Source organism: Brachyhypopomus gauderio, chromosome 8 (assembly GCF_052324685.1).
Source record: "Brachyhypopomus gauderio isolate BG-103 chromosome 8, BGAUD_0.2, whole genome shotgun sequence".
NCBI lineage: Eukaryota > Metazoa > Chordata > Actinopteri > Gymnotiformes > Hypopomidae > Brachyhypopomus > Brachyhypopomus gauderio.
In genome coordinates, this window is record NC_135218.1 from 17266831 (window position 1) to 17293323 (window position 26493).

The 26493-nt window shown below is 41.2% G+C and overlaps 1 protein-coding gene across 1 annotated transcript in view; it reads left to right on the forward strand.

The window, feature by feature from the left end:
* Positions 1 to 26493, forward strand: part of tmem131 (transmembrane protein 131) — a 36960-nt gene that overhangs the window by 7350 nt on the left and 3117 nt on the right. Inside the window, exons 2-33 of the mRNA XM_077015046.1 lie at positions 7937 to 7998; positions 8743 to 8783; positions 11412 to 11480; positions 12601 to 12721; positions 14404 to 14520; positions 14684 to 14806; positions 14938 to 15018; positions 15125 to 15275; positions 15381 to 15437; positions 15639 to 15700; positions 15793 to 15901; positions 16323 to 16431; positions 16542 to 16695; positions 16855 to 17025; positions 17288 to 17398; positions 17755 to 17889; positions 18966 to 19070; positions 19175 to 19261; positions 19823 to 19975; positions 20112 to 20187; positions 20357 to 20471; positions 20677 to 20815; positions 21658 to 21767; positions 22062 to 22128; positions 22339 to 22487; positions 22603 to 22745; positions 22958 to 23141; positions 24494 to 24679; positions 25124 to 25279; positions 25366 to 25835; positions 25953 to 26137; positions 26257 to 26387. Coding sequence (XP_076871161.1) covers positions 7937 to 7998; positions 8743 to 8783; positions 11412 to 11480; positions 12601 to 12721; positions 14404 to 14520; positions 14684 to 14806; positions 14938 to 15018; positions 15125 to 15275; positions 15381 to 15437; positions 15639 to 15700; positions 15793 to 15901; positions 16323 to 16431; positions 16542 to 16695; positions 16855 to 17025; positions 17288 to 17398; positions 17755 to 17889; positions 18966 to 19070; positions 19175 to 19261; positions 19823 to 19975; positions 20112 to 20187; positions 20357 to 20471; positions 20677 to 20815; positions 21658 to 21767; positions 22062 to 22128; positions 22339 to 22487; positions 22603 to 22745; positions 22958 to 23141; positions 24494 to 24679; positions 25124 to 25279; positions 25366 to 25835; positions 25953 to 26137; positions 26257 to 26387 — 4129 coding nt within the window. The remainder of the gene's footprint in view (positions 1 to 7936; positions 7999 to 8742; positions 8784 to 11411; positions 11481 to 12600; positions 12722 to 14403; positions 14521 to 14683; positions 14807 to 14937; positions 15019 to 15124; positions 15276 to 15380; positions 15438 to 15638; positions 15701 to 15792; positions 15902 to 16322; positions 16432 to 16541; positions 16696 to 16854; positions 17026 to 17287; positions 17399 to 17754; positions 17890 to 18965; positions 19071 to 19174; positions 19262 to 19822; positions 19976 to 20111; positions 20188 to 20356; positions 20472 to 20676; positions 20816 to 21657; positions 21768 to 22061; positions 22129 to 22338; positions 22488 to 22602; positions 22746 to 22957; positions 23142 to 24493; positions 24680 to 25123; positions 25280 to 25365; positions 25836 to 25952; positions 26138 to 26256; positions 26388 to 26493) is intronic.

A 26493-nucleotide genomic window follows, 5' to 3' on the forward strand; every position in this document is an offset into this window, starting at 1 on the left:
CCGCGGTATCACGGTATCACAGTTAGTTTGTATATTATTAAAAGATACACTGACCCTTAAAGAAATTACAACAAGTTTTTTTTTGTTCAATTAACTATTTATTGTAGAAACCTGCAACTATTGTATACAAAATGTCTCCTTTAAAAAAATAAGCTGTAAACATGTTTATATAAATACTGCAAAATTAGAGAAACCTAAATCATGGATTTCAGTACAATTATTTAAGTTTAAATTATTTAATATCTGATAAACTCAGCCTGGGTCAGTGTCTGATCAACAACTGTTGTAAACGTCCATTGTACTGCCAAGTTGGAATATAACCAGATACTGCAGAAAGAGAGGATTTATTTCTGACATGACCCTCACAATAGAGATTTCTATTTTAAGGCTTTCACACCAAGTCTGCTTTTAACATATGAAAAACAGGCACGTTAGAATTTGAAAATGAACGCATGTAAATTAATGGCGTCTTTCACATCCAGTGAAAGCAAGGACCATAAAAAGCTAGGTTTATTCTTTTCACTAGTGACCGTAGCGCGCGACTCCGCACAGTTCTTTTGTATTACGTTAACAAATACGAGCCTCTTGTAATTCCAGGACGAAACATGAGAAAACGTGAAGACGTTGAGATTGGGCGTAAACAACCATTAAATAATGTGATGAAAAAGCGAATTATTTCGAGTATATGTATAAATATTTAACTTTATTAAGTTTAAGGTGCTGGGAAATATTGAAACAGACCTTTAAAGTGACGTACAAGTGCTTTAATTCCACCTTGTAAAGGTGTATGAACCCTGCAAATATGACTTTGTTCATTGCGCTGAGGCGCGGCGCACGCAAAGTTACAAAATTCGAGAGGTGCACGACCTCGCGAATCGACCGCGCGTGAGACCCTCGCGCACGGGGGGAGCCACCGCGATTACGTCATTTTTGCCGCTGACTTTAGTTTAGCTTTTTTTTTGTTAAAAAATTTGTTAAGTCTGATTCACTTTCTGCCATTCTCACCGCTGTGCTGAGTAGCTGAACCGGAGCGGAGTTGCGCATGCGCGGGTCAGTTTCTCCGCTGGCTTGCTTTTTACCGGTAATAAGCAAATGCACACGGTATGATAACCGTGCATTTTAATACCGTGGTATACCGTGAAACCGGTTACCGCTGCAACCCTAGGTGTAACACCTGTTTAACTTAACAAGTCAGTAAGCGATTGGCTAAGGCAGCATTATGGTAGCCAATCAGAGCCAGTGTTTTACACGCGTGCCGAAGCACACCAGTGACACACGAGAAGAGGCAGAAATAGCAAGTCAGGAGCAAGTTGAAGAAAAATTGGCATTTTCAGGGTAGCGATATAAACATTGTTTAAGAAAATACTTGAAGTTCATGAATGTCTACCAGACTGGGTATTTGATTTATTTAAGTAAGAATAGAGGTTTTATTGTTAAGTTTACTTCTGTTGTGAACAAACCAGTTGTCTCAGGTTGAGAGAATTTAATTTAATTTGATAGATGTAAATGCACTTTATATAGTGTAACTGTTTACTTTTGTTTTTAAATTTTTTTTATTTTTAACAAAGATTTGGGATTTTAAAGGATTTTATCCTGCACTGGTCTGTGGATGTGCAATAAATATCAAAAGTTAAACACCTTTCTGATCTACTCATTTCAACTGACTGTGAAAACTGCTTTTTCAAAAAATCCTTATTCATTGGCATATAACTTTTTTTTTTTTTTTTTTACTGTAATGCAATTAGTAATGAGTTACTTTTATTATAGAGTAATTCAGTTACTTTTTTGAACAAGTAGTGAGTAACTATAACTAATTACTTTCTTAAAGTAACGTTCCCAACACTGCTCAGTACTGGTCCTGGCCATATTCAAATCTCCCATGTCTGCTCAATGGCCATACAGGGCAGGCACGGGTTCTTACCATGGGGAAAATGACTCAAAAATACAAAAAAAAAAATTCCTAAACTGTTTTATTGACCAAATTTAGTGCTCAAGTGCAAAGTGCAAATATAAATGTTTCAGTCACCAGACTTTAATCAGACTTCCACTGATAAGAGCATGGTGACTGAAACATTTGCCATATTTTTATTTTCACTATGTGCACTCTGCACATTATCACCATATTTAATCAACAAACACTTTTTTTTTTTTTTGATGGCTTAAAAATACTTTTCTTGGTCCGTTTGGCCTTGTGTTTTTGATGTGTTTGTGATAATTATTGCTTTCACCATGTAGAGTTATTTCATACCCTATGCGAAGTCTAGATCTTCTAAAGGAAGAGTGCTGTGATTTATCAAATATCCCATAGAATACCCACCTGGAATATCTGAGGTTGGTCCAGATACTCAACACTAAAAGTTTAGCAATTTTACAGTAGGCGCTTATTTACATATTTAAAAAGAACGAGATTTTTAAAATATACATAATTAGTACTGACCAGTGTTCAGGTTAATTAAATTATATTTTCCCCACATTTGGGATGAGGCTGCCAAGTGAAATTATATTTACCAAATAAATGAACAACGTGCTTCCTTCATTCAGAAATATAAACTGGCAAGATTTTTGTTTAAGCTCAAAGAAATCAGATGGTCATGTTTACATGAATGTGTAATGGTGTGTGTCAGTGTTATATTTGAACACGTTACTGAGGAAGAGGTAGGAGGGTCTGCGTAAGACGCTGTGATGTATGAGCAGAATGCACCTCGTACCGGAATGGAGTCCTGATCCATGGGTCTAAAACCCTCCATCACTTAGCAGTCAGTTGTGCATGCACACCCATCTTTCCAGTGAGCTGAGGAGCTGCTCTAATGTTGTGAGCAGGCAGAAGAATTGTGTCATGGTTGCTCTTCTTTATTGCCTTTTTGTAGACAAACGCTCTGCTGTAATGTCAGAGAGGCATAATGAGAGAACCTGTTTGATGTGTTTTCTTGGCTATGTAAACTTGTGTAAAAAGGCTAGTTAGCTCGATTGCTTACATGTGAAACTTGCTGTGTGTAGGTAGACAAAGGTTCCAGCAGAGTTAGCAATCGGGTAAGCCTAGTACTGACAATTCAGTAGTTTATACCGCTTCAGGCAATTTGTGTGTGTCATGTCTGTGTCTCTGTGTGTGGGTGGGTGTTTTAGACTTGAGCTATATGTGCAGATATCATTGGCAGTGCAGTGATATAAAGGTGGATATGACTGCTACCAGCAAGCTGTGTGGACATTTATTTTTGTAGGGTCAGGGTCAGGTAAAAGAAAAAACTTGAATAGTGTCCTGTCAATTGATCTTCATGTGTTATGTGAAGGATTTGAGAAATTGTGTTTGCTTCTAACACACACTTGAAGTGATACGATTCCTGCAATCTCTTGTTAGTTAAATATTAAAAGTCCTAGCAGTGGTTAGTTGTATGGTTATTATTATTATTGTGTGTGAAATGGAGCTGCAGCTTCTTGCTCAGAGAGTGATGTAATCACCCACACCCTGACTCCGGTCACCTGACTCCGGTCCAGGTAGTCTGTTTTGCCCTCCGTGCATGCATAATGTGCGCATATATATATATACATGCGTGCACACACACTATATTGCCAAAAGCATTCACTCACCCATCAAATTATCGGAATCAGGTATTCCAATCAGCTTCCATGGTCACAGGTGTATAAAATTAAGCACCTAGGCTTGCAGGCTGTATTTATAAACATTTGTGAAAGAATTGGTCGCAGGAGTTCAGTAAATTTCAGCGTGGAACTGTGATGGGATGTCACCTGTGCAACAAATCCACTTGTGAAATTTCCTCGCTCCTAAATATTCCACAGTCAACTGTCAGCTGTATTATAAAAAATAGAAGCATTTGGGAATGACGGCAACTCTGCCACAAAGTGGTGGTCCACGTAACCTGACGGAGCGAGGTCAGCGGACGCTGAAGCGCATGCTGCGAAGAGGTCGCCAACTTTCTGCCGAGTCAATCACTACAGACATCCAAACTTCATGTGTCCTTCAGATGAGCTCAAGAACAGTGCACAGAGAGCTCCATGGAATGGTTATCCATGGTCGAGCAGCTGCATCCAAGCCATACATCACCAAGTGCAATGCAAAGCGTCAGATGCAGTGCTGTAAAGCACGCCGCCACTGGACTCTAGAGCAGTGGAGGTGCGTTCTCTGGAGTGAGGAATCGTGCTTCTCCATCTGGCAATCTGAGTCTGGGTTTAGTGATTGCCAGGAGAAATGTACTTGTCTGACTGCTTTGTGCCAAGTGTTTGATGGAGGTGGGATTATGGTGTGGGGTTGTTTTTCAGGAACTGGGCTTGACCTCTTAGTTCCAGTGAAAGGAACTCTGAATACTTCAGCATACCAAGACACTTTTGTCTACAAGTTTGTAGGAACAGTTTGGAGCTGGCCTCTTCCTCTTCCAACATGACTGTGCACCAGTGCACAAAGCAAGGTCCATAAAGATATGGATGGCATAGTCTGGTGTTGATGAACTTGACTGGCTTGCCCGGAGTCCTGACCTCAACCCGATGGAACACCTTTGGGATGAATTAGAGCGGAGACTGAGAGCCATGTCATCTCATCCAACATCAGTATGTGACCTCACAAATGTGCTTCTGGAAGAATTGTCAAAATCCCCATGAACACACTCCTAAACCTTGTGGATAGCCTTTCCAGAAGAGTTAAAGCTGTTCTAGCTGCAAAGGGTGGTCCAACATCATATTGAAACCTATGGATTAGGAATGGGATGTCACTAAAGCTCATATGTGAGTCAAGGAAGGTGAGTAAATAATTTTGGCAATATTGTGTGTGTGTGTGTGTGTGTGTGTGTGTGTGTGTGTGTGTGTGTGTGTGTGTGTGTTCTTATGCTGCTGCTCAAACTCTTGCTAACAAAGTGAAACTGTTGACAGGAATAAAGTGCTCGTTGGTCAGCTGCTTTATTATCTCTACTACTTGAGGACTCTTATCAGATGTGGCTATAGATTCATTGTAGATAAGCCATTTTACCACATAGCTTGTAGTAGTTAAGTTACGCAAGCAGTATTTCTGTGAGGCAGTCTTGGAGCAGCTAACTAAACCATAAGAAGCTTTCTTCAAATTATTCACTCCATAACAAACCGTGTTTTACAAAAATATTCAGTGAATGACAAGTTTGGCTTTCACTGCACCTCAGTAGCATTTACCAACTGTGAGCATGTAAAAAACAACACTTCTCCAGCCTTTGGAGAATCCTTCCCAGCTGTTCTTATTTATTACGCCTGTGGGTTGAAATCGTCCTTGAGCGGCCCAGGACTGAGAGAAACATTGACATTTTGTTTTGTTTTTATTCTCAGAAAATTGTAAATGGACTGCAAATATAAAACAACCATGTGATCGTAACTGGACAAAGAAACATGCAGTAGTTTGGATTCTGCTGTCCAGCAGCTCAAATTTTCACTTAATGCAATATTCAGACATCCATAGAATGTTTCACTACCTTTTAATCTGCACTGTATGAGAATGTATTTAAGCACACTAATGTTAGCCCACATATTATGCTTTCTGATTTTGTCCTCATGTCCACAATTTGTGGTCAGTGATCATGTTATCTGAGGGGCTGGTCTACGGTTTCCCCTCCTGTCCCACTCTAGTGCTACTTAATATCTGCTCTTTACTAGGACTGCACCACTGAACACTCCTCGAAATTCAGCAGCATGTTGCATTGGAAGGGAGGGACTTGTTTGGGGGGGGATTGAGCATGTGCCTGATCAGCCAATAGATGCCCAGGCTCATGAAAAATAAACAAATTGAAAATGCATAAATACAGAGATACTTCTCTCTGGGCTAAAAGCAACTTCACACCCACTCTGGATCACTCGGTATGTGTCCTCCATACTGTTAGTTGAAACTATTCAACAGAACTATTTAACTCTGACCTTGTTCAGCTCCGATCTAGATCGTGTGATGAAGAGTTCTAGAGGTGTTCAGTGAGACATTGCATCTGTGACCCCAAGCATCCATATTTATGTCTAATATCTTCTTGTGTAGGTCTTCAAATAACATTTTAGCAGCTATACATTTATACATACATGGCTCTAACATCATAGTCAGATGGGAGGTTGGGCAATTTCATGTTCGGTGTCATTCCTCCGTGATCCTATATACACTGGAATGTGATGTCATTTCTGCTGGTTCATGGTGCTACACAGAAACGGTACACAACATGACAAAGTGTGAATCCACAGCCCGACAGTTCGGCAAGGGTGCAGAAGGAAGCAGAAAACGCACTGAATGCGTTACAGTAAATACACAGAATGTTAAACACAAAGGCCAAAGACACACTGGGCAGCCTGACGGGTAGGAGTAACCTGATCAGGTGTGCTTGGCGACTGCTCATGTCACCTGAGGAGGTCCTCTTAAAAGACTAATGATGACAAGTGAGTGACACCAAAGGCAGGAACAAAAACCGGGCTGACTGATTTTAGATTTATTGCAGCGCTGAAAGACATTACCACTTGGGACATTTTCTCCCTCTGAAAAGAATCTCCCACAATCCTGCATTCCATCAGCCAAATGAACATTGCACCTTTCCAAATAGAGATTCATTTTCTTTTGGTACTGCAGTTATTGTCTGTAATTGCTGACCTCTCAATATTTCTCTGTACCATTTTGAAACTGTTGGAGGTTTCATCTCCTGCTTCTTGCTACAGAATGCACCATCTTGTTAAAAGCAGAAAATTGTCACTGTTCTATCTTTGGTGGGGTAGATTCGGTATTTAGGAAAATATATGTACTAAATGAAGTATAGTTTAGTTGAAGTTGGTTTTTAAAAATCATGCTTGTTTCAGTTTTGTCTGGATTTGGGATGCTTCTAAATCCAGTGTATATAGGTTCGTAAATTCTTTTGCCGTATTGAGCAATGAATGCGGCTTGACTAGTAAGACATTGCTAGGCCTAGTCTTCTGATTTCTGCTGTTGTAATGGTCATTTTAGATTGAATCTTTTTTAAAATAATTTTTTTGTAGGTGTTGCTTTTATTTTTGTCCTCATAAAAATAAATATAAGGACTATTACGTCAAAATGTAAGCTTTTCCATATGTCATGCAGGCAGGTTTTCCTTCCCTTACAGTAAAAGGCCTCATAAAGTATGCAGTGGCCTCTTCTGGGGTCCCTTCCTGCACTTTTACCGCCTTCATTATACCAAACTGTTTAGATACACTTGCTTTATCCTTTGGTGACAAAACGTAGAATTAACAATAAAGCCTGAATAATTTATATGCCGCAAGATTAATATTGGTCTGAGAATTTTGGCCATGTACTGTGTATTTCCCTCCTTTAAATGGAGTGATTTGCCCTTGTTTCAGTGGCTAAATTAAAAGCAGTGATCAATGCCATAAGCTTTGATGTCCTTCCGACCAAAGCTCTGCTCCTTCAGGAAGACTGGCAGCATTATTAGGATGTTTCTAAGTTTCCTCAATAGTCTCCTGGACTTACTCTTCTAATTCTGTATAGCAAAAGGTAGAAAGACCCTTGGAGAGTTTGTGTCCTCATGTGTCCAATACGGACTTCCAATAAGTCATGAAGATTTGTACTTTGTTTGCCACTAAATTAGCAATAAGAACATGTAAAAGCTCAATCAGAACGACACCCGGAGATGGGCGTGCTAATGGCTCACAACGTTGTCACCAGCTCCCCTTAGCTTGCACATCATTTACAGTGATTTTTCCTATGTATTGTGTGAATATGAAGGGGTGTTGTATCCGTACAAGCACAGCCACAATGACACAACACTGATCCGTACAGTTAGATCAAGGTACTGGTGCTGATGGATGACTGTAACGGACCCTTTTCTTCGGTCCTCCCAGGTGCTCGCTGGTTGAGTGTCTGAATCTGATGCTGCCCTAGCCACTTTACACTCTTATCAGTGTACATGCCATTGTGTACCGATACCCAAACCTCATGAGAGTTTGCTCTGTTTTTTGTCCACAGCTTTCATCCAGTCAAACAAAATCCTGGAGGTACTACATTTCGGAGATGGTGGTCTCTTGCAGGTAAACCTCTAGGGTTTGTGCATGTTTACATTTGCAGAAGATGAGTTCACAGTGCCCAGCTGCTCCAACCTTTTTGTTTGAGATGGACAAGAAGTTTTAAGGATCCAAAATAATCAGGCAGTGTGAAGAAACTGCCCCTGTTTTTTATTTTTTTATTTTTTCTCTGACTGTAAACACAAGCAGTCAAAGTAGGAGTGATCAAGGTTTGCTAACTTCATGGTGTGTTTTGGGGGTTGGCATACATTATTACTTGTGTGAAGCTTTATAGACAACATACCTGAGCTAACATTTTATTTTTTTTATTTATTTATTTTTTTTGAGGGGCCTCGGGGGTGTTTGTAAAGAAGCACCTCTGAAAGTGCATATAAAACCTTACCACACACGGGATTTCATATTCCTATCAGTGATGAAGGCTGAACTCTCCTAGCAGACATGATCATCCATGCCATTTCACTCATAAATAGATGGTCTTAAACCTCAGTAGATGTTCATACAGCCAGAGTGGCTATTTTTGACCCTTGGCACACAATTTGGATCAGACATCCTAGTGTCCTACTGTTATTTCCTTTTCTCAGTTGTCTTGATGCTCCATTTTTCTCCATGACCTTCTAAGTGCTGTTTCATTTTCTCAGATGTCTCTAATCCAGTGTGAATTGAGAGAAAATTATAGTTTGAATAAATGTCTTTTATCAGGAGGCAGTCATTTAGGAAAATTTATTTCATCTAAAATTTTCATTTTTACAGACAGAGTCTGACATTGACCTTACTTCATATCATCAAAAAAGGTAAGAGTTGTTTTATTTATTTGAGACTACTATTTAAGAAGACTTAATTCATCCCCAAAGGAGATTTATTTATTTATATTTTTCATTATTTGCTGAATGAAACTGAGCATGTTGGAGCTTATTGGATCTCAGACATGCTGATCTTCAGGTGCTAATAAAGTAATTTTTGGGGTGATAAGCCACTTTCCTGGATCACGTTTTGGCTAAATACATTAATTCTACATTAAATCAACCTCTTTTTGGGCTTTCATCCCATAAACTAGTCGACTTTTGACACATAAGCACAATAATCAGTATGGGGGGAAACGTTTTTTATGCCTTTTAATGACCTGTCAGTCTTGTTTTGGAATCTTCAATCCAGTAGAACAACTATTGTGTATTAGCTCACCTGTTCAGTCATTTAGCCAATCAGAGTTGTCCAGCTCGGTGCATTTGGAGCCTTTCTCTGCTACACGCACCTGCATTGGCCAGCGGTCACTGTCTAGAGTTTTTCTTTTTTTTCCCCCTATGGCTTGTTGTCTTTGCTGTTGGTGGAGTAGGACACGCCCTCAGACGGGCTACCCCTGTGCAACCTAATGCTCGTCCATAGAAATCCATTGAGGAATGTTCTAAACAATAAGCCAAGCATCTGAAGGCCATTAACATCACATGCCAGATGACACACTTCAATTTATGACACATTTGAACTGTATAATCTAATCAATCTAGAACATGTGGTGCTATGTGTCCTATTATTTACATATATTCATAAGTTATTGCACTCACAATGACATTTATTAGCTTCCAGAATGTTTGAATGGTACTGTTTTGTAGCTATGCACTGGCTGTCAGAACATGCATGTTTGCTTTATGTATTCTTAGGCACTGGACTTTGTTTGCTGATAATGGGACTTTTATTGTGGTGGGTAGACACATGAACTACCCACCACAATAAAAGTCCCATTATCAGCAGACACAAAGTCGTGTGTCTTTGTGCCCTGTGTCCACACACACATAGATGTTAAAGCACATGCATAGAGTGGCTTTTGAGAGACTGGTGTTTTAGCTCTCTTGTTGTCAGTGGGGTTTAGCAGTCACTTCACCAGCCAGACTGCAGCACGCCAGTTTTCTGGTCTTGGATATCTGACTAACTGCCAACGCAGTCAAAAATGCCCCATGTGTATCCGCCTCTCTCTTTCAGACGAACTCATTGTGTGAATTGGGGAAATATTTTAAAGAGAAAATATTTACACTTCTTGTTTAGTTTTTTTTTTTTTTTAACCTATAAAGTTCCGAAACGTGGGAGTAACAGCTGCCAGTGGTTTTTTCCCCTCATTGTGTAGTTTGTTTCATTCAGAGAATGTAAATGCCTTTTTTTGTCTTCAGACAGCCTTTTAAATTTCATCTGGAAATTTTTACTTGGGGAAAAACAAGAAACATGCATACTTGTATAAGCGTGTGTAATCACTGGTTTATTAGTGTGGGATTAGGTGTGGGCTCTAACCCACAGCACAGCTGAGCGGTTTTCCTGGCCTCGTGGTTCTTTCTGTCATGGTGGTGGAGGTCATCCTGACACTGCTGATCTGTCCGTTCTGTTTACACACACACTTTATCCCAGCTTGACCTGGGGTGAGCACAAGTGTCAAGGTCTATGCTCTCTTGGCCAAAATGCCTGGCCTTGCTTATGCACTACCACACCTTCAGCCAAGTGGAACACATTTATCCATGTTGCATACACTTTGGGGTGATGGGTTTTGCTGTTTGTATTGAAGTTCTGCACTGGGATCTACACAGCCTGGCTAGTCTCACTGCAACAGAAATGTGTATGTTGACTGACATTACCACAGGACAACGTTTTGTTCAGTAGGTTACAAGCTTAAACTAAGACTTGCTAAAACTTGTAAAGTTTAGTAAATGGAAAGATGGTGCAGTTTGTGTAGTTATTCAGTTACTTCAGGAATTTGGGGAGAACTTGTGAAAGATGGCAAATGGATCCGTTTGGTGATGCGGTGAGCCTTCTCTCCATATGGCTGTCTATTGTGCAGAGGGACACAGGTGTGCATCTCAGTTTCCTGAGACTCCATCCGCTAACGTGGTGTCTGTGACTTCTGTATTGTGCCCTTTGGGAAAGTTTCCCTTTGATTGTCTATTGTAGTCATCTCCCGAAGTAGCTAGGCATTGTGGTCATTTGAGCTGCTGAAATTCATCTGTGCTAAATGATACTGCATTGTGGTAAGACGGGGGGAAATATTTTTTATGCAGTTGCAGTTTAGCCTTAGCTAAAGCTTTTTTAAATAAAATTATTTATTGCTTGTTTTTCTTTTTACCAGGAGCTTTAGTAGCAAAGGCTTTGTATTGCAATTAGAGATGTAAAAATGTCCATGTATAGTGCATTCATAACTTGAAATCAGACATGGCTCTTGGCTCTGTTGGTAAGAAATGGCACAAAGTTGCCAATTTACCAAGATATATATTATATATTGTTTTCCTTTGACCTACGTTCAGGAGCCTGTATAACAAGGGTAGACTGAAACTGTGAGTGTTTCTGCTGTCTAAATATTTCTGAAGCTGAGGTAAATGGCATCATGCGGTTATTCTCTCTTGACCCCCCCCCCCATTTTCTCCCCATGGACTTTCTCCCCGCTGCAGTGCCTCCTCACAAAGGGGTAATAGCAGACCTATACGGTTTGAGCCACCTATGCTGGACTTTCATGAACAGTGAGTAGCATTTGCACACATCTCCAACATCAATGATGCTTTCCCCATTTTCTCTCTGCTTTTCCTGCCAGCCCAGTTAAGCAAAGCAGTTTGTTGAGTTCCACCAAACACCACTTCCTCATTTTTAACTTGCAGACTTCAAGCTGCCTTCACTGGGAAATGTTTAGGTGTTTTGGTCTAATTCTAATTTGGTGTCACTGTATAATTCTTTATTACACTCTTTACCAGCTGAGAACTGTTGGTTTAAAGTTTGTTAAAAAAGACAAATTATAATTTAAATATAAAAGCAAGCATTTTCCTTTGCTCCACTCTAGGAATTTATATATTTTATAAGTTTTGAGTTTTGAATTTTTTATAAGCAATAATTTAATATAAGCAGTAATTTAGCAGCATCTGTTTGTAAAGAAGCACATGTCTCAAACAAATCTGAATAAGCTTATTAGCCCTTAGATATAAGTTTGTTTTATGCATCTTAACTGTTGCGTTCCTTGACAACACCCATTTGATGACATGAATGTTAGTTCATTTGCTCAGAAGCCAGATTGACCGGTACTGAGAGGACAGGCTCTAGGAGCATTGTGGGCCAGGACTTGGTTATGGCCAACACAGATGCATGTGCCAGTCTCTCTGCTGCCCACACCTTATCAGCTGAGCTTGGTTGTAAGAAATGACAGGCTCCAGAAGCCTTGAGCAATCCTGCCTGTTCTCAGCAGCAAGCAATAAAGACTGGTGTAAATTCCCCACGCCCACCATAAATCTCAGCCTGTAATCTGCTGCCGATGGCACGTGCCAAGCAGTGGTTTCTTTTTGTTTGTTTGTTGTTTATATGTTGTTTCCTCTCCTCTGCTTGCCTTATTGTTCATGAGTGTGTGGCAAATAATGGGTGCTTTATAAACAAGCTTCCTTCAGGCTGAATGGGTTTATGTGTATATGTATGTATGTATGTATGTGTAATATATATATATATAATATATATATATGGGTGTGTATATATATATATATATGGGTGTATATTGCTATACTATTGAAGAAAATTGGAGATGTGACATGTCTTAGATAAATACATTCTGTTTTCATGTGGGCTTGCTTGTTCTGAGTCTTTTTTTCCTTTCTGTCTCAGGCCTGTTGGTATGCCAAAAATGGAAAAAGTTTATTTACACAATCCAAGTTCAGAAGAAATTAGTTTAATATCAATATCAGCAACAACGGCACATTTTCATGCATCCTTTTTTCAGAGTAGGGTAAGTATAATGCTGTACTGAGCCTCTCTTCAAAGTGCCAACAGTGTTGTATGTGGAATAGGGAAGTTGTTGGAAGTGTTTTTTGAAGCTTTGGAACAAATGGGTTAATGTTGACTTCCTGTCAACATTTTAAAAAAGAAGACATTCTGTACTTCCTCTTTGCGCCCCAAAGTGACTTCCTGCCTGTAGGGAATGCTACTGCCATTGGTCCTTGTTGTGTGGTTTAAACAGGGGAACACGAAGCTCGTAGCTCTTTTAATAATCCAAACTTTCAATGTTTTTAATGTATGAATGATACCATCTCAAAACATATTCACCTAAACAGAGTTTAACCAGAAGGCAAAGAATCAATGAAGGTGTTCTCTCTGTGCGATTGTGGAGTGTGTGCTCATACATTTTAGGCGGTAATAAATTAAGCATATCCCACCTGTTCTTGACGTGTTCATAAATTAAGACGTCATGCTGACCTTCTAAGCCCCTTATCACTTTCATTTAACATGGCCAGACATCTTCCACTATAAATCCAGCTCTAGTTCAGAAATGTTTACCGCTATCGGCCAAAGATATGATGGATTTTGTAAGGCTCTGTCCCCTAATGACATTGTGGTATGGTAATGGCAAAAATGACTTCAAACTATATTGTTATGGTGGTGACTTTTAGAAGTCTTGATTTAGTATGTTTAGGGTGATATTAGATGTTGTTGCTATTAAATGGAATTGTGGACTGAAGGCTTCAAAAATGAAAAAAACCTTTATTATAACTAGAGATCACAAATAAAACCTGAGAACTGTACAGTAAACCAAAGATAGTTTAATGCAAACAGCAAGTTTCATATGATTTATTTATCAATACTCAGTATCTCCATAGTCAAGCACCAAACAGCGTAGTTGGCTATATAAACAACCATGATTTGTCATGTAGACAGGCCAAATCTGTCCAATAAAAAGCAGTGATCTTGTTGCATGTTTTGAACACTGTTTTCTGCATTTCAAATTTCTTGCTTAACTTGATTGAACCCTTATTGATTAGAGCTCCTCTTATTCCACTACTGACCACTCCAAGAAAACCTAGTGAACTGGTTTCAGAAACAGGTATGTTTGGTCAGTCCTATAGTCAAGCTATGTCCAGTCCTGCTCTTGGATATCTCCTGGCACACAGTGCTTAGTTCCAGCTCCAGTGAAACCATATATCTGGCTCTGGTTTTAAAATGTCCCGTAAAGACATTGCCCAGAAAGGTCCAGTGGTTTGATGAAACAAGCCAAACCATGTGCATTCGGTTCTGATGTAGTTAAAACTGAAACATGGCTAAAGTAGTGAAGCATATCAAGACTGAAGAGTTGACCTAACCATTTCCAAGTGCAAGGTTGCTCATAGCCCAAAATAGCTCTGACATGAGTAGGGGTACTTATGAAACACGTCACACTCCCAGAATATATAAATAGGTATGTTTTGGAGAAATGTCCCTTAAATATAAAAATGTTTTGTGTAAGTGGTATTGTAGTAAAACCAAACATGATCCACAAACAAAATCCCCTTATTGCTGAATAACTAATACAGTTTGGCAATTAGGGCTAGATAAACAGCCATTTCGTTCTCCACCACTTGGGTGTGTTCGGTGTATCCATTTCAGGTTGCCAGAGTATATCTGAGGATGCCACTCTCCCATTCTTGTGTTTTGCAGATAATTCTACCAGGAGGGAACACCTCGTTTGATGTGGTGTTTCTAGCTCGAGTAGTAGGGAATGTAGAAAATACATTATTTATTAATACATCTCACCATGGAGTGTTCACATACCAGGTATATTTCATATTGGATACCATTTGGTGTTTGTCAAATCATATCACAAAGTTTCCTCATATATTCCTCACAGTAATTTAATGCATATTGTGAACTGGCGATGTGGAATATTTGAATCCGTTACAAGTGTATTATTTTTTGTGGTATTTGGGTGGATATCTAGGTGTTTGGTGTGGGAATACCCAACCCTTACAGACTTAGGCCCTTTGTGGGAGCCAGAGTTCCAGTAAATAGCAGTTTTTCTCCACTTATAAACATCTTTAACCCACACAGTGAACCACTGCAGGTAATTTCTACCTTACTACTTCCATAACAATTGTTTGTACTACATTATGTCAGTTTTGTTTTGCTGCGTTTCTGGTCAGAACTCAAGCTGCCAGGTTGTTTTTGGCTATCATCTGTTCCATTCTCTTCCAGGTCGTGGAGATGTACTCAAGTGGTGGTGACCTCCACCTGGAGCTTCCTACTGGTCAGCAAGGTGGCACCAAAAAATTATGGGTGAGCACAAAGTCGAGATCCTCAGTGACGGTCCAGTAGCCTCGAGTGCTGGGGAAATGTTCCTCCCGAGTGTGTTGTCTCTGTTGATTAAAGGTTGTTTGTGCAGGAAATTGCCCCATTTGAGACAAAGGGTGTGATGAGGGCCAGCTTCTCTTCACGGGATGCTGACAACCACACAGCCTTCATCAGGATCAAAACCAACGCCTCAAACGAGGACGAGTTCATCATCCTCCCAGTGGAAGTGGAGGTCACCTCCGGTCAGGATAAAAGCCCATGCTCCTAGGCCTGAGTCAGAACAGCTGCCCTGATGTTTCTGCTACTAACTTGTGAAGCTCTGGCTAAGTCTGTTTTTCATTCCCCAGCCCCTGGGATTTACTCCTCAACAGAGATGCTGGACTTTGGTACACTTAGGTCACAAGGTGGGGTCCATTTGGATTACCTATATATGTAAAAGCATATGGAAATCGGGAGTAGTGTAATGTGCACAGGGGCTGTTTTGTTGGTGTTGTGTGTTCAGTGCTGATTTAGAGGAAGTTTAACATTTGGTTGTATACAGTAGAGGTTTATGATTTATGGATAAGACTTAATTCCTGCCTTTTCATCCTTTCTTGCTTTTGTAGATCGACCAAAACAATTAAATTTGCATCTTTTAAATTCCGGGGCAAAAGATGTATCAATTATGGTACGTTTTTTTCCTCTGTTCCTCTTGGCATGGCACATTTTTAAACATTATCTTGATGTCCATTTACAGTACACTATGTTTGCACTTCTCAGAGTGTTCGACCAACACCATCGAATGAAGCCATTACAGTCGAGTTCAAACAGATAACACTAAAAGCAGGAGAGTCTCGATATACCAAAGTTGCAAGTATTCATTTTGATGGTGAGTGAAGTGCTGAATTATTAAAAATACTTTGGAGCTTATTTTTTTCTATAAATATCGCAAGTTTATTTTCCTACTTATGTGAATTGCTCAGCAATGTCCTAATTAAACCTAAATTACACACAATGTTTTCCCTTTAAATCGAAATATAGTGCTTATATTTTTGAAAAAAGTGCTTAATATGTTAGTAAAGTGGAACTCTAGGAGGGTGATGCATCAGTTCAGCTAGTTACTTCCTCTTACTGTGTCGGCCAATAAAAGACTGACACACAAATCATATCTTGAGCAAAACTCAGTCAGAACCTGAATCAGAAACTTGGCTTCATTTACGGAGCAAATTTGTTCATGTCCTATAGATTTGTCATGGTCTCCTTGTTGCATTAGCTACTTTTATTCATTTATTTTTATCTTGTCATTCCAGCTTCAAAAGCAAGAAGACCAGACCAGTTTTCTGGTAAAATAACAGTAAAAGCAAAAGAGAAAAGTTACTCGAAACTTGAAATTCCCTACCAAGCAGAAGTGTTAGAGGGGTCAGATAATTTCTTCTTTTTCTTCTTCTTTGGTTTGCTTGATTGATTATCATAACAAGGACGGTCTGTAGTGTGGAAAAAAGGCCTAATTTTTCCATGATGTCCATCAGGTACCTTGGCTTTGACCACACAGCCACACTGTTCCACATCAGAGACAGCCCTGTTGAACCAGTACACAGACCCATCTATCTCAGCAACACTTTCAGCTTCGCTATAAGCGTCCACAACGTGTCCCTTCCAGAGGATGCCAAGACTATGTTTAATGTGAGTGGAGTCTGTTCATGTTTCCCATCCAGTATGCTCAGCTACTATGCTCACCTGTAAAACCATTAAGCAGGTGTGTATGCATACCACCTTTTAAAGGCTGGGATTAGTCTCTATGTAGGTGGCGGTTTGCCAGGTTTTGTTTGATCATTTGTTCAGGTGCAGAACTTCAGCAGACCGGTGCTGATCCGACCCCATCAGTCCTGTTACATCTTCGCCCTCCTCTTCCGGCCTGTGCGTCCTTCCATCCACATCGACAGCAACATCCTCCTCATCACCAACGCGTCCAAATTTCACCTCCCCGTCAGGGCGTACACTGGCTTTCTGGAGGTAAACTAGCACAATATGACACTGCCAGAACTCTGCAGGATAACTGTGACTGCGGGATAACTGTTGCTGTGGAATGTACCATCTATAAGACATTTTTGGAACATGGGGGTTGAGGCTTTTCAGAAGACCAGTGGTCAAGGACAGGAAAACCTTTGCTGTTAATCTCAAACTAATTCATAATGTACTTGACTCTGTGTTGTTAATATGCAGGTGCAGAAGGTTTGTTTGATTTTGTAATTTTTTTAATGTGTTCATTCAACAGCCTGTAGTCCTGCCCCCCAGTCCCCAGGAACACATCCTGGACTACGGGGTCCTCAGTGCCACGGATACCAGCACGTTGGTGTTTGTGGTTGTCAATAGCAACCCCATAGAGGTAAGGGTCGGGTGACATGTTGGACTTGGGGACACATTTCAAAGGGTGATGGACACTGGAACTGTGTCTCATGCACTCCAGGATTATTGCCAGTTTTACTAACCCAGAACGGGTGAAAGTGGAAACTGTGTGTGGTGCACAGTCACGTTATATATGCCGAAATGGGACATTAATAGGATGTCGACCATTCAGATGAGTCATACGTTCGTGATCCACAGACTCATTTTGGTTATACGGTTATACACGGTTTACTGGACATTTGTGGTGTTGTAGATTGCTGCTTTTGCCTTGAAAGTGGCTGTGCTGTTTTATTGCCATGTAGCTGATGTCCGTAGTGACTCGTGTTGTCTCTGCAGCTGGAAATAAAGTCCTGGCTTGTGACTGGGGACAGTCTGTCCATGGAGCTGCTGAGCACGGAGAAAGGGAACAGGACGGTCGCACTGAGCCGTGTTCAAAAGCTGCAGAACACCTCAGCAGCCGATTACAAAACCGTAAGTGCAGACCATGTGACCACTGAAGAGAAAACGAAAAGACAATGTGACACTCGCAAGTCTACTGCAGAATAATTATTAACACCTCCCATCAAGTCTACTGCAGAGTAAATACAAACACCTCCCATTAAGACTACTGCAGAGTAAATACAAACACTTCCTATCAAGAACCTTGGGCATCAGGTTTAGATGACTTCAGAACTGTTTTTTTGTTTGCTTTATGGATTGCTCTAGCATGCTGGGCGATATATTTTGAGTGAGGCTGAAGCATTCACACATCAGACTAGGGCTGGACGATATGGGAAAAATCTTAGCGCAATATTTTTTTTTAAATATCAGTCGATATTGATATATATCATGATATGAATCAAATCACTATTTCCTTATTACTTTAAGTGAGAAGTGAACACAACTATAATACAACTCTTATAATACAACTTTTTTTTTTTTTTTTTTTTTTTTTTGCAAAAAACCTGCAGATTGTTATTCACAAGAGTTGTTGTACGGTGTAAAGGTTTTCATATCGCCTTCAGGCATGGATCTTAGCCACCAGGGTTTATAAACAGCATTATACATTTGTTCAGTCTGCAGTGTGTTAGATTCACAACACTCGGGTGTCAGTAAAGAGTTCGAAAGTTTAATAAGAAGAGAGAAAGAAAAGTTGTAACAGTAAAAGAACAGACACACAGATAAACAAATGTTTATTGAATACTATTGCCCAAGCTTATCATAGTCAACAAGGAAAAATGTATCGCAACAAAGCGAGAATGTTTTATCTCCCCGCACTACTTCAGGACCTGTATGGGTATTGCATGCTGGGCCAACAGGACATTCCGCTCCTGAACGCACAGAGCTGTTCTTGCACTGACGTGTTCCACGTTTCATGCTCGGAGACATAATCAGGCAGCTGACACCATTTGAAATGAATGGTGATCAGCATACGCACTGCATATTCTTGGTCATATTTTACACATATCTATTAAAAGTACAGTTTACTTCACCCTTCATGTGAGTTTATGTAGTAAAAGCTTCTGGAAACCAAAGTCATGTCATGAATTGTGTTTGTGTGTCTACAGGTCATTTTAGCCTCTGGCTACTACGCAGCATTTAAAGTCACTCTGATGGCTAAATCCCTGGAGGGCACGTATGACGGAGCTGTTCACATTACTACAGACTATGAGGTATGTGATCCATCTGAATTCTCCCTCAGTGCTCTTCTCCCACCCACCACAGACATCGACACCTGTTGCTGAGATTTCACTCTGGTTCTCTTTGACTCTTCCAGATATTGACCATCCCAGTAAAAGCCCTCATAGCTGTGGGAACATTAAGCTGTTCACCTAAACACATGATCATGGCTGCTTCTTTTCCAGTAAGTCCCAATGATTCATAGTGTCTGCTTCAATCATGTCCTCACAGATGTGTAATGATCCGAGTTATCTGTGAGCATGTTGGCAAATGGCTACAATGTTGATTTTGGTTGGGATGAAAAAGACTCATAAAATGGTAGCGAGGTGGTGGTCTTGTGCTTCAGAGACTCTCAAAAATAACCTTGAGAATTTGTTTTCTGAGCTGTTGAAATTCAGTAGCGAGAGGGATTCCAGAAGCTCTTAACTTGGTAACATTGTGGTGAAGTCCAAACGTTTGTTCTAGAATCATCTTTGGCTTTTTTGGAAAAGTCTTTTGCTGCCGCTCGTTACCAGTGCATTACAGTGGAATACCTTTTGTTTTTGTTTTAAATACTGTTTCACGATGAAACCACTGTTTACTTCAGCTATTGTCTCCCAGTCCACTTTGACCACGTTGCCGTAAACGGCGTTCTTTTGAGCAGACGTCGTCATCAGTTTAGATACCAGGCATCATCCATTTGTCATGTGTGTGTGTGTGTGTGTGTGTGTGTGTGCACGTTTGTGTGTGTGTTCGTGTTCTCCAGGGCAAAGTGGTCCACCAGGCTCTCAGCATCCAGAGCTCTTTCTCCCAAAGGGTTCGGCTCCAGCAGATACTCTCCCTCACGGAGGACGCGCGCTTCTACTACAAACGCCTACGCAGTAACAAGGTGGAGCTGGAGCCCAGGCACAAGTCCAAGGTGCCTGGCTCTGTTCCGCCACACCCGCCCCAACGGCGAGGCCCCGCCCACTCACCACCTACAGCACAACGACGGCCACATGTTTCATTCCTCTTCCTTCTCTCTCTCTTTTTTTTTCTGTGTTTTTCTGTTACAGGTAGCAAATATTTATTTTGATGCAAGTTTACAGTGTGGTGATCACTGTTATGTAGGATTACCATTTGTGCTGAAATGTAAGTTCACCTTCCCTTCGTGTGTGTGTATGTGTGAGAGCGCGCGAGCGTGTGTGTGTGTGTGTGTGTGTGCGTGCGTTTGCTTTCCCCCCCACCCTTCCTCATGCTGAGGAGGACTTTAATGATGGATGTGTGCATTGAAGGCTTCTTCTGTTTTGCTGGTTGGCAGCTGAGTCGAGGCCCCACAGTTTGGTCATGCAGGAGGACATTTGGGATGCTGATGTGGATCTACATCAGAAGCTTTTGAAAAGATGGAGAGAGCTGAAGGAACGCTCGGGCGTAGAGTAAGTCCTGGTGTGGGCGAGCGGGTGGGTGAGTGTGAAGTACACACCAGAACACAACCCAGAAGATTGGGCAGTGGTGAAGTCATTTTTGCACTCTAGTTTACAGGAGATTTTTATTTATATTGTGATTTTCTGGTCATAGTGTTTTCTGCAGTGTCAGAAAAAAGCTCGTTATTAACTAAATGATTATCATGTTTTGATGAAGGGTTCAAGCTATATTTGAAGTGAACACAGACCTGCAAAAAAAGGTGCAGGCCAAAATCTCAGCAGAGCTATCATGGCCATCGCTGGTCAACTCCTCACAGCTGGTGCTGTTCCCACTCACCAACACCAACACCACCTCAGTGAGTACACACACACACACACACACACACACGCGCGCGCGCTCGTTCACATTTTTGCCTTTTTTTTGTCAAAACAAAATATGTCGCTTGATTAATTGTTGAGCTCAAAGTAAAAACAAAAACAGTAGTTTCTGCTCCTTGCAGTACGGTTTGATTAAACAGACACATTACCGATGAGTCGTCAGTTGCATGGTCTCAGTTCGGCCACTCCTCCACAAACCTTTGACCACTTTTTTTAATGAGGGTCTGTAGCTCATTGAGAGGATGATGAGATTCAAGATCTCCTTATATAGCTTCTTTATTTTGGATGATTGTGTTAATACCAGACATAACTTTAACTTGAGTTCTCTAATGGTCTTGTATTTCTTGTATTTACTCTTGTACTGATAAATATCCAAGTCACTCTGGATAGGTGAATCTTCCAAATGTTTTAATATAAATACATAAATGTCACTGCCAACATCTGCTTTTTACATGCAGCCTATTTCTTCACTAGAGACATTAGGACCAGTGCCACCCAAAACATTCTGTTTTTGACAGCACTGGAAATGTTAACATGGAAAGAATAATGTCTTCAATGTAAAGCCAATATTGGTGCTTTTGTTTATGCTCAGACATAAATAGATTTATGTAATAACCGGGTTTATCTGGCTTTTGATTAAATTGGTTTAGTTGGTTTTATCCTCCAACAACATGGTACGTGTAGTTTGTGTGGTTCAGTTGGACTACGGTGCCTGCAGTAGCTCCAGCAGCTGTAGTAGTAATGATCACTGTGGTTCTGGTGCTTCATTAAAAAAGCTTTTGCCTAACTGTGTTTTCTCCTCTTTATATGTCAATATAAGGAGGAGGAGGTCATCTTGGAAAACCCAGCCGATGTTCCAGTGTATGTGCAGGTTCTTCCTATTGCCCTGTACCCTACGCCCACAGCCTTCACAGGAATATTAGGAGACAGGTAATGCACCAGGTTCACCAGCAAATTGTCTCCGTGAATATTCACTCTGATCTCTTAACAGTAGTGCAAAAAAAAAAATTGCACCTGCAAAAGAATGTGGTTTGCATATCAGGTTTTATCTCGCACACTTAAGTAAAATTGAAATGTAAATATGTAAAGTGTGTGTGCGCCGTGTGTTAAGCTTCCAGCCCTGTACACGTGCTGTGTGTACGATATGTTCACGTATTTCGCTGTAGCCCAGTTCATGGTGTTGAAGCTGTGCAGCAGGTTTGATCTGACACTTCTCCTTCCCAGGTTCCCAAGGAGGACGCTGTCAAACATGGACATTAATACACTGGAATTTGAGGTCCAAAGAAATCAAGTAAGTGTTGGAAAATGTCTCAGAGTGGCTCTACACTGATAAGTTTATGGCGTTTCTAAGTCGGTATTAACCTTTACTTGCTGCACTAATAAACAAAATTGTGACACAGTGAATTATCTATATATAATTGCTTACCCTAACTATTTCTACTATGTAAAGAATTTGACACTCGTAATTGAATTGCTGCGGTATTGCTGTGGTGTGTGTCAGTCCTCAGTAATGAGTTCCACGGGATTTGTTGAGGGCACCACACGCCCCTTTGTCCTCAACATACTGCTAAAGCCCGGTGAGGCCAAATCCTTCAGCGTGAGGTTCACACCCATCAGCAATCACAGTGTCTCCTCCCTCCTCGTGGTCAGGTGAGAGGCCACGCCCCCTTCCCTTGTTCATCGGAATCATCTTTCACACTCTCTGTTTAATATGAAGGGTTTGCTTACATGTTTGATTTCAACCATGGCTTTGCTGCTTTAACAGGAACAACCTCACAGTAGTTGAGCTGATTATGGTGCGTGGTCAGGGCACCAGAGAAAGCGTGAAGATAGCAGGGAAGGTCCCGGGACGAGGCAGCTCCCTGAGGTTCAAAATGACAGAGGCACTCCTTAAAGACTGTTCAGAAAGTGAGTGTGTCCATAGACCTCCTGTTAACAAGGTTTGAGTAGTTTCACAGAGATTACTGCAGAGACTATTTCTCACTGTAAAATAGGGAAAAAACTCAAGTTAACTAATATATATAATATATCTGACCCCTGTCTCCATCCTGTTTCTCTGGAAACTATGTATACTTCACAATTTTTTAATTTGTGTATTTTTTTTTATTTTTTTGGTGTAGACAAACCCAAGGAACCCAATTTTACTCTACGAAGGACATTTAGGTTGGAAAACACTGGGCTCCTTCCGATTCACGTTCGATCCATGGAGATAAGTGGCACTGTCTGTGAAGGCTACGGATTCAAAGTTCTCAACTGTCAAGAATTTGCACTTAAACCAAACACTTCAAAAGACCTCATCATACTGTGAGTGGCCCTTGGTGTTCGTTGTGACCTGGAATGGAATTGTATGTCTTGCGTGGTTGCGTTTACACTGCTGCTTTGATATTGCAATTGCAGGGTTTTTATGTTTAGTTTATTAGAGTGACAAGTCAATTGGAAATCTTCTAGAGAGGTTAACAGCAAACATCTCGCATGAAGTATGTCTACAGCAGAGGTGGCAGACAAGTGGGTCATCAGAAACAACAGCTCCCCCACTTGGCTCAGAGTGGAAGCATTGTCCCCCAGACCTGCTCCGTTATTCTTACATATGTCTATTTCCCTTTTTCTAAAACTTTGAAGACCAACTTCACAGTAAATACAATTCAGTAGTGCCAAACATGGACAGACTGAGCGTCAAGAAGCCCCTTTGAACTCGGTGATTTTAAATGCTTCACTTTGACATCGTGAAACCCATTACCTACTGAAGTCTACAGGGGATGTGGGCAACCTACTTTTAAGCTAACTAGCCAGTTTAAATACTGGGAAGTCCACCAACGAACCTTTTGTGGGCAACTGTAGACAGCAAGCTGACGTGCGTTTTACTTACAGGAAGGAAACATGAAAAAGAGTGTCAGACAGCCAGTTCTTACAGAAGAGACAAGTGTTTTCTAACTAGCTCTAACCAATTATAATATTAAATGCTATTGACTTGGATTACTTTAAGTAAGCAGGAGGGATGTGTGAACCCAGGACAAAATAATAAATAATAAAAAAGGGTCTTTACCCACCCCTTGTTGTGTGGCCACAGAATGTTGCCTTATTCCATTGCTGATGCAGTGTGATACTGAGGAAGAAGACCATTTGGACCCAAATTCACCTTTGTAGAAACAAACAAACATAATAAATAACAATATATCTTCCTTGATTTCATATTCAACCTCCCTTGACAACTGCAGTGCTGGCAGAAAGTAGGTCAGTAGTGTAGCCAACCTCAAGTCTGTGGGTAAACATCACCTGTCAAACGTGAGTGTGTTCCCGTGCCTGAAGCTGCTATTAATACATGTGGTTGGGGCACATGTGGAGTCTTCCCTCTGGACTTCTATGGGGATGTGAATTGCCCCACTGTTTTCCCCATGCAGACCCATTGAGGCTGAACTGGTTTCTATGAAAGAGTGCTTGAAATCACAGGTTCCCTGCTGGGTTAATACAGAATGTACTTATTTATACAAAAGGCCTGCATTGATTTAATTAAACATGGTTGCTTTTTATTTTTATCTATTTATTTATTTATTTTGGCTGAATTATTTGGTCCTTGCCTGTTTTTGGCCTGTTTAGGGTTAGGCTTAGAGAAGCCGTGGTTTCAAGGCGCTCTTCTCTTCTGTCTGGGTTTGGCACAGGTTTACACCAGATTTCACTTCATCACGCGTCATCCGGGAGCTGAAGCTGGTGACCGCGGGTGGCTCGGAGTTCGTGTTTGTGCTGAACGCCTCCCTGCCCTACCACGTCCTGCCAGCGTGCGCAGACACCATCCCCCCACCCAACTGGGAGCTGGAGCTCTACATCGTCGTCTCCCTCTGTATGAGGTCAGTACCGGCGTGAGGTCAAACGGGGTGCAGCGTCATATACACTACACTCCACGTATTGGGTCATTAACAGCTGATGGATAATTATTGGACACTTCTGCTACCCAAATGAGAAAATTCTGCTGAAACTGAAAATGTTGAAATGATGAATGTGCCTCCTCCCAATTCTGGAAAAGAGCTGGGCCCCCTTACAGAATCAAATCTCTGAAATATCAAAGAGCTTAGATATTGTAATATTTCGCAAATCAACTTGCACAGTAAGGCAAAGCAAACCACAATATTCCATGTACGTTCCCACTGAAATTGGCTTTTTTTTCCTTTTTGATAAAGTGCTGCTCTTGTCAGCTTTGCGTCCATTTCTCAGCTTGCACTCTAAATGAATAGAGGGATCAACACGCCTCGTTGATGGTGATGGGTGAGGCTGAGCGTGCTGTTCTTCTGTAGTTCCATGTTTCTCCTGGTCATTGCCACTGCCTACTTGGAAGCCCAGGGAATATGGGAGCCGTTCAAGAGACGCCTGTCCGTGGAATCCAACTCTCCCATGGAGACGGGAAAACCATTTGATCTCAGGGAAATTGTAAGAATTCAAAATGATGCAAAGTAAGTTCAGCAGCTTCTCGTGTTGTGTTGCACGTGGCCCTTTCCTGGTGCCCCACTGTTTTTAACCATTTGCAATATTCGCGCAGCTTGAACGACTTTGCTGACCCACACCAGAACTCCACTAGAGGAACATATGGCTCAGGAGGAGGTGGACGGGCTGCCGGCCGGCAAGGCGGCCCGCACTCCAACACCAACGGGAGCAGCATTCTGGCGGACAGCAAGTCCAAAGGCAGCTCAAGCCGCGCAACATCTATGCAAGCTTCTTCCTCGCAGCTGGTTAAAGATAATGGCCCAGGACTCACCCAGCTTACCAACCGCAGAGCAAGAAGCTCCAAGCAGCAGCAGCAGCAACCGCAGCAACCGATCTCCAGCCCCATGGAAGAGCTCCAGAACCTGGGCACCTCGCCCCTGTTGCAGCCTCCAAAGGTCCACAGTGCAGAAGATCAGGACTACAACAGACTTCTGGTAGCTATGGACAAAGACTTGGAGCGGCCAGAGTCCCCTGGCATCAGCACATTCACAGAAACAAATATACAGCATTCTTCACAGAGTAAAGGTAATCATCATGCAATTGCAAGACATAAAACCTAAGTAGTTTCTTGAGAATGAGTTTGAGGTCAAGAGAGAGTATACGGGGATATGACCAGAGTACTTTCTTCATTTGTGTGTGCAGTGCTGGAATCAAAAGGGAAAGTGAAGACTAAAACAAAGGCTCAGAAAAAGAAAGAGGAGAAAGAGAGAAAGGTGCAGGTAAAACCCCACACAGAGGAGCTAAAAGAGGCACTTGCAGACAACGATGACAGCTCCTCCACTACCACCGAAACCTCCAACCCAGACACGGAGACCATTGTAAAAGAGGTAGACGCAATAGCTGTTATTCACATTTGCACTGCATTAGAAACCACGTACCCTGGATTGCAAGTATATGCATTTTTACAAGGTCCACATGGCTTACGTTGTGTTCTGGATTTTAACAGGAACCAGTGAAGAAAAAGGTGAGGACGGTCACGGTAGAAAAAGAACGAGATGAAATCCCTCCCTCCCCTACAAAACCCAAAACCAAGAAACAACCAATCACAAAGAAGGAGAATCAAGTGGAGAAGACCAGGTTGAAATCCCTTTCATTTGTTTTTGAAGCAGATCAAAAATTATATCAACTTTTATCAACCATTAATTTGACGGATTTTTTCTGCAGCTCAATGTCTTTTAAATTC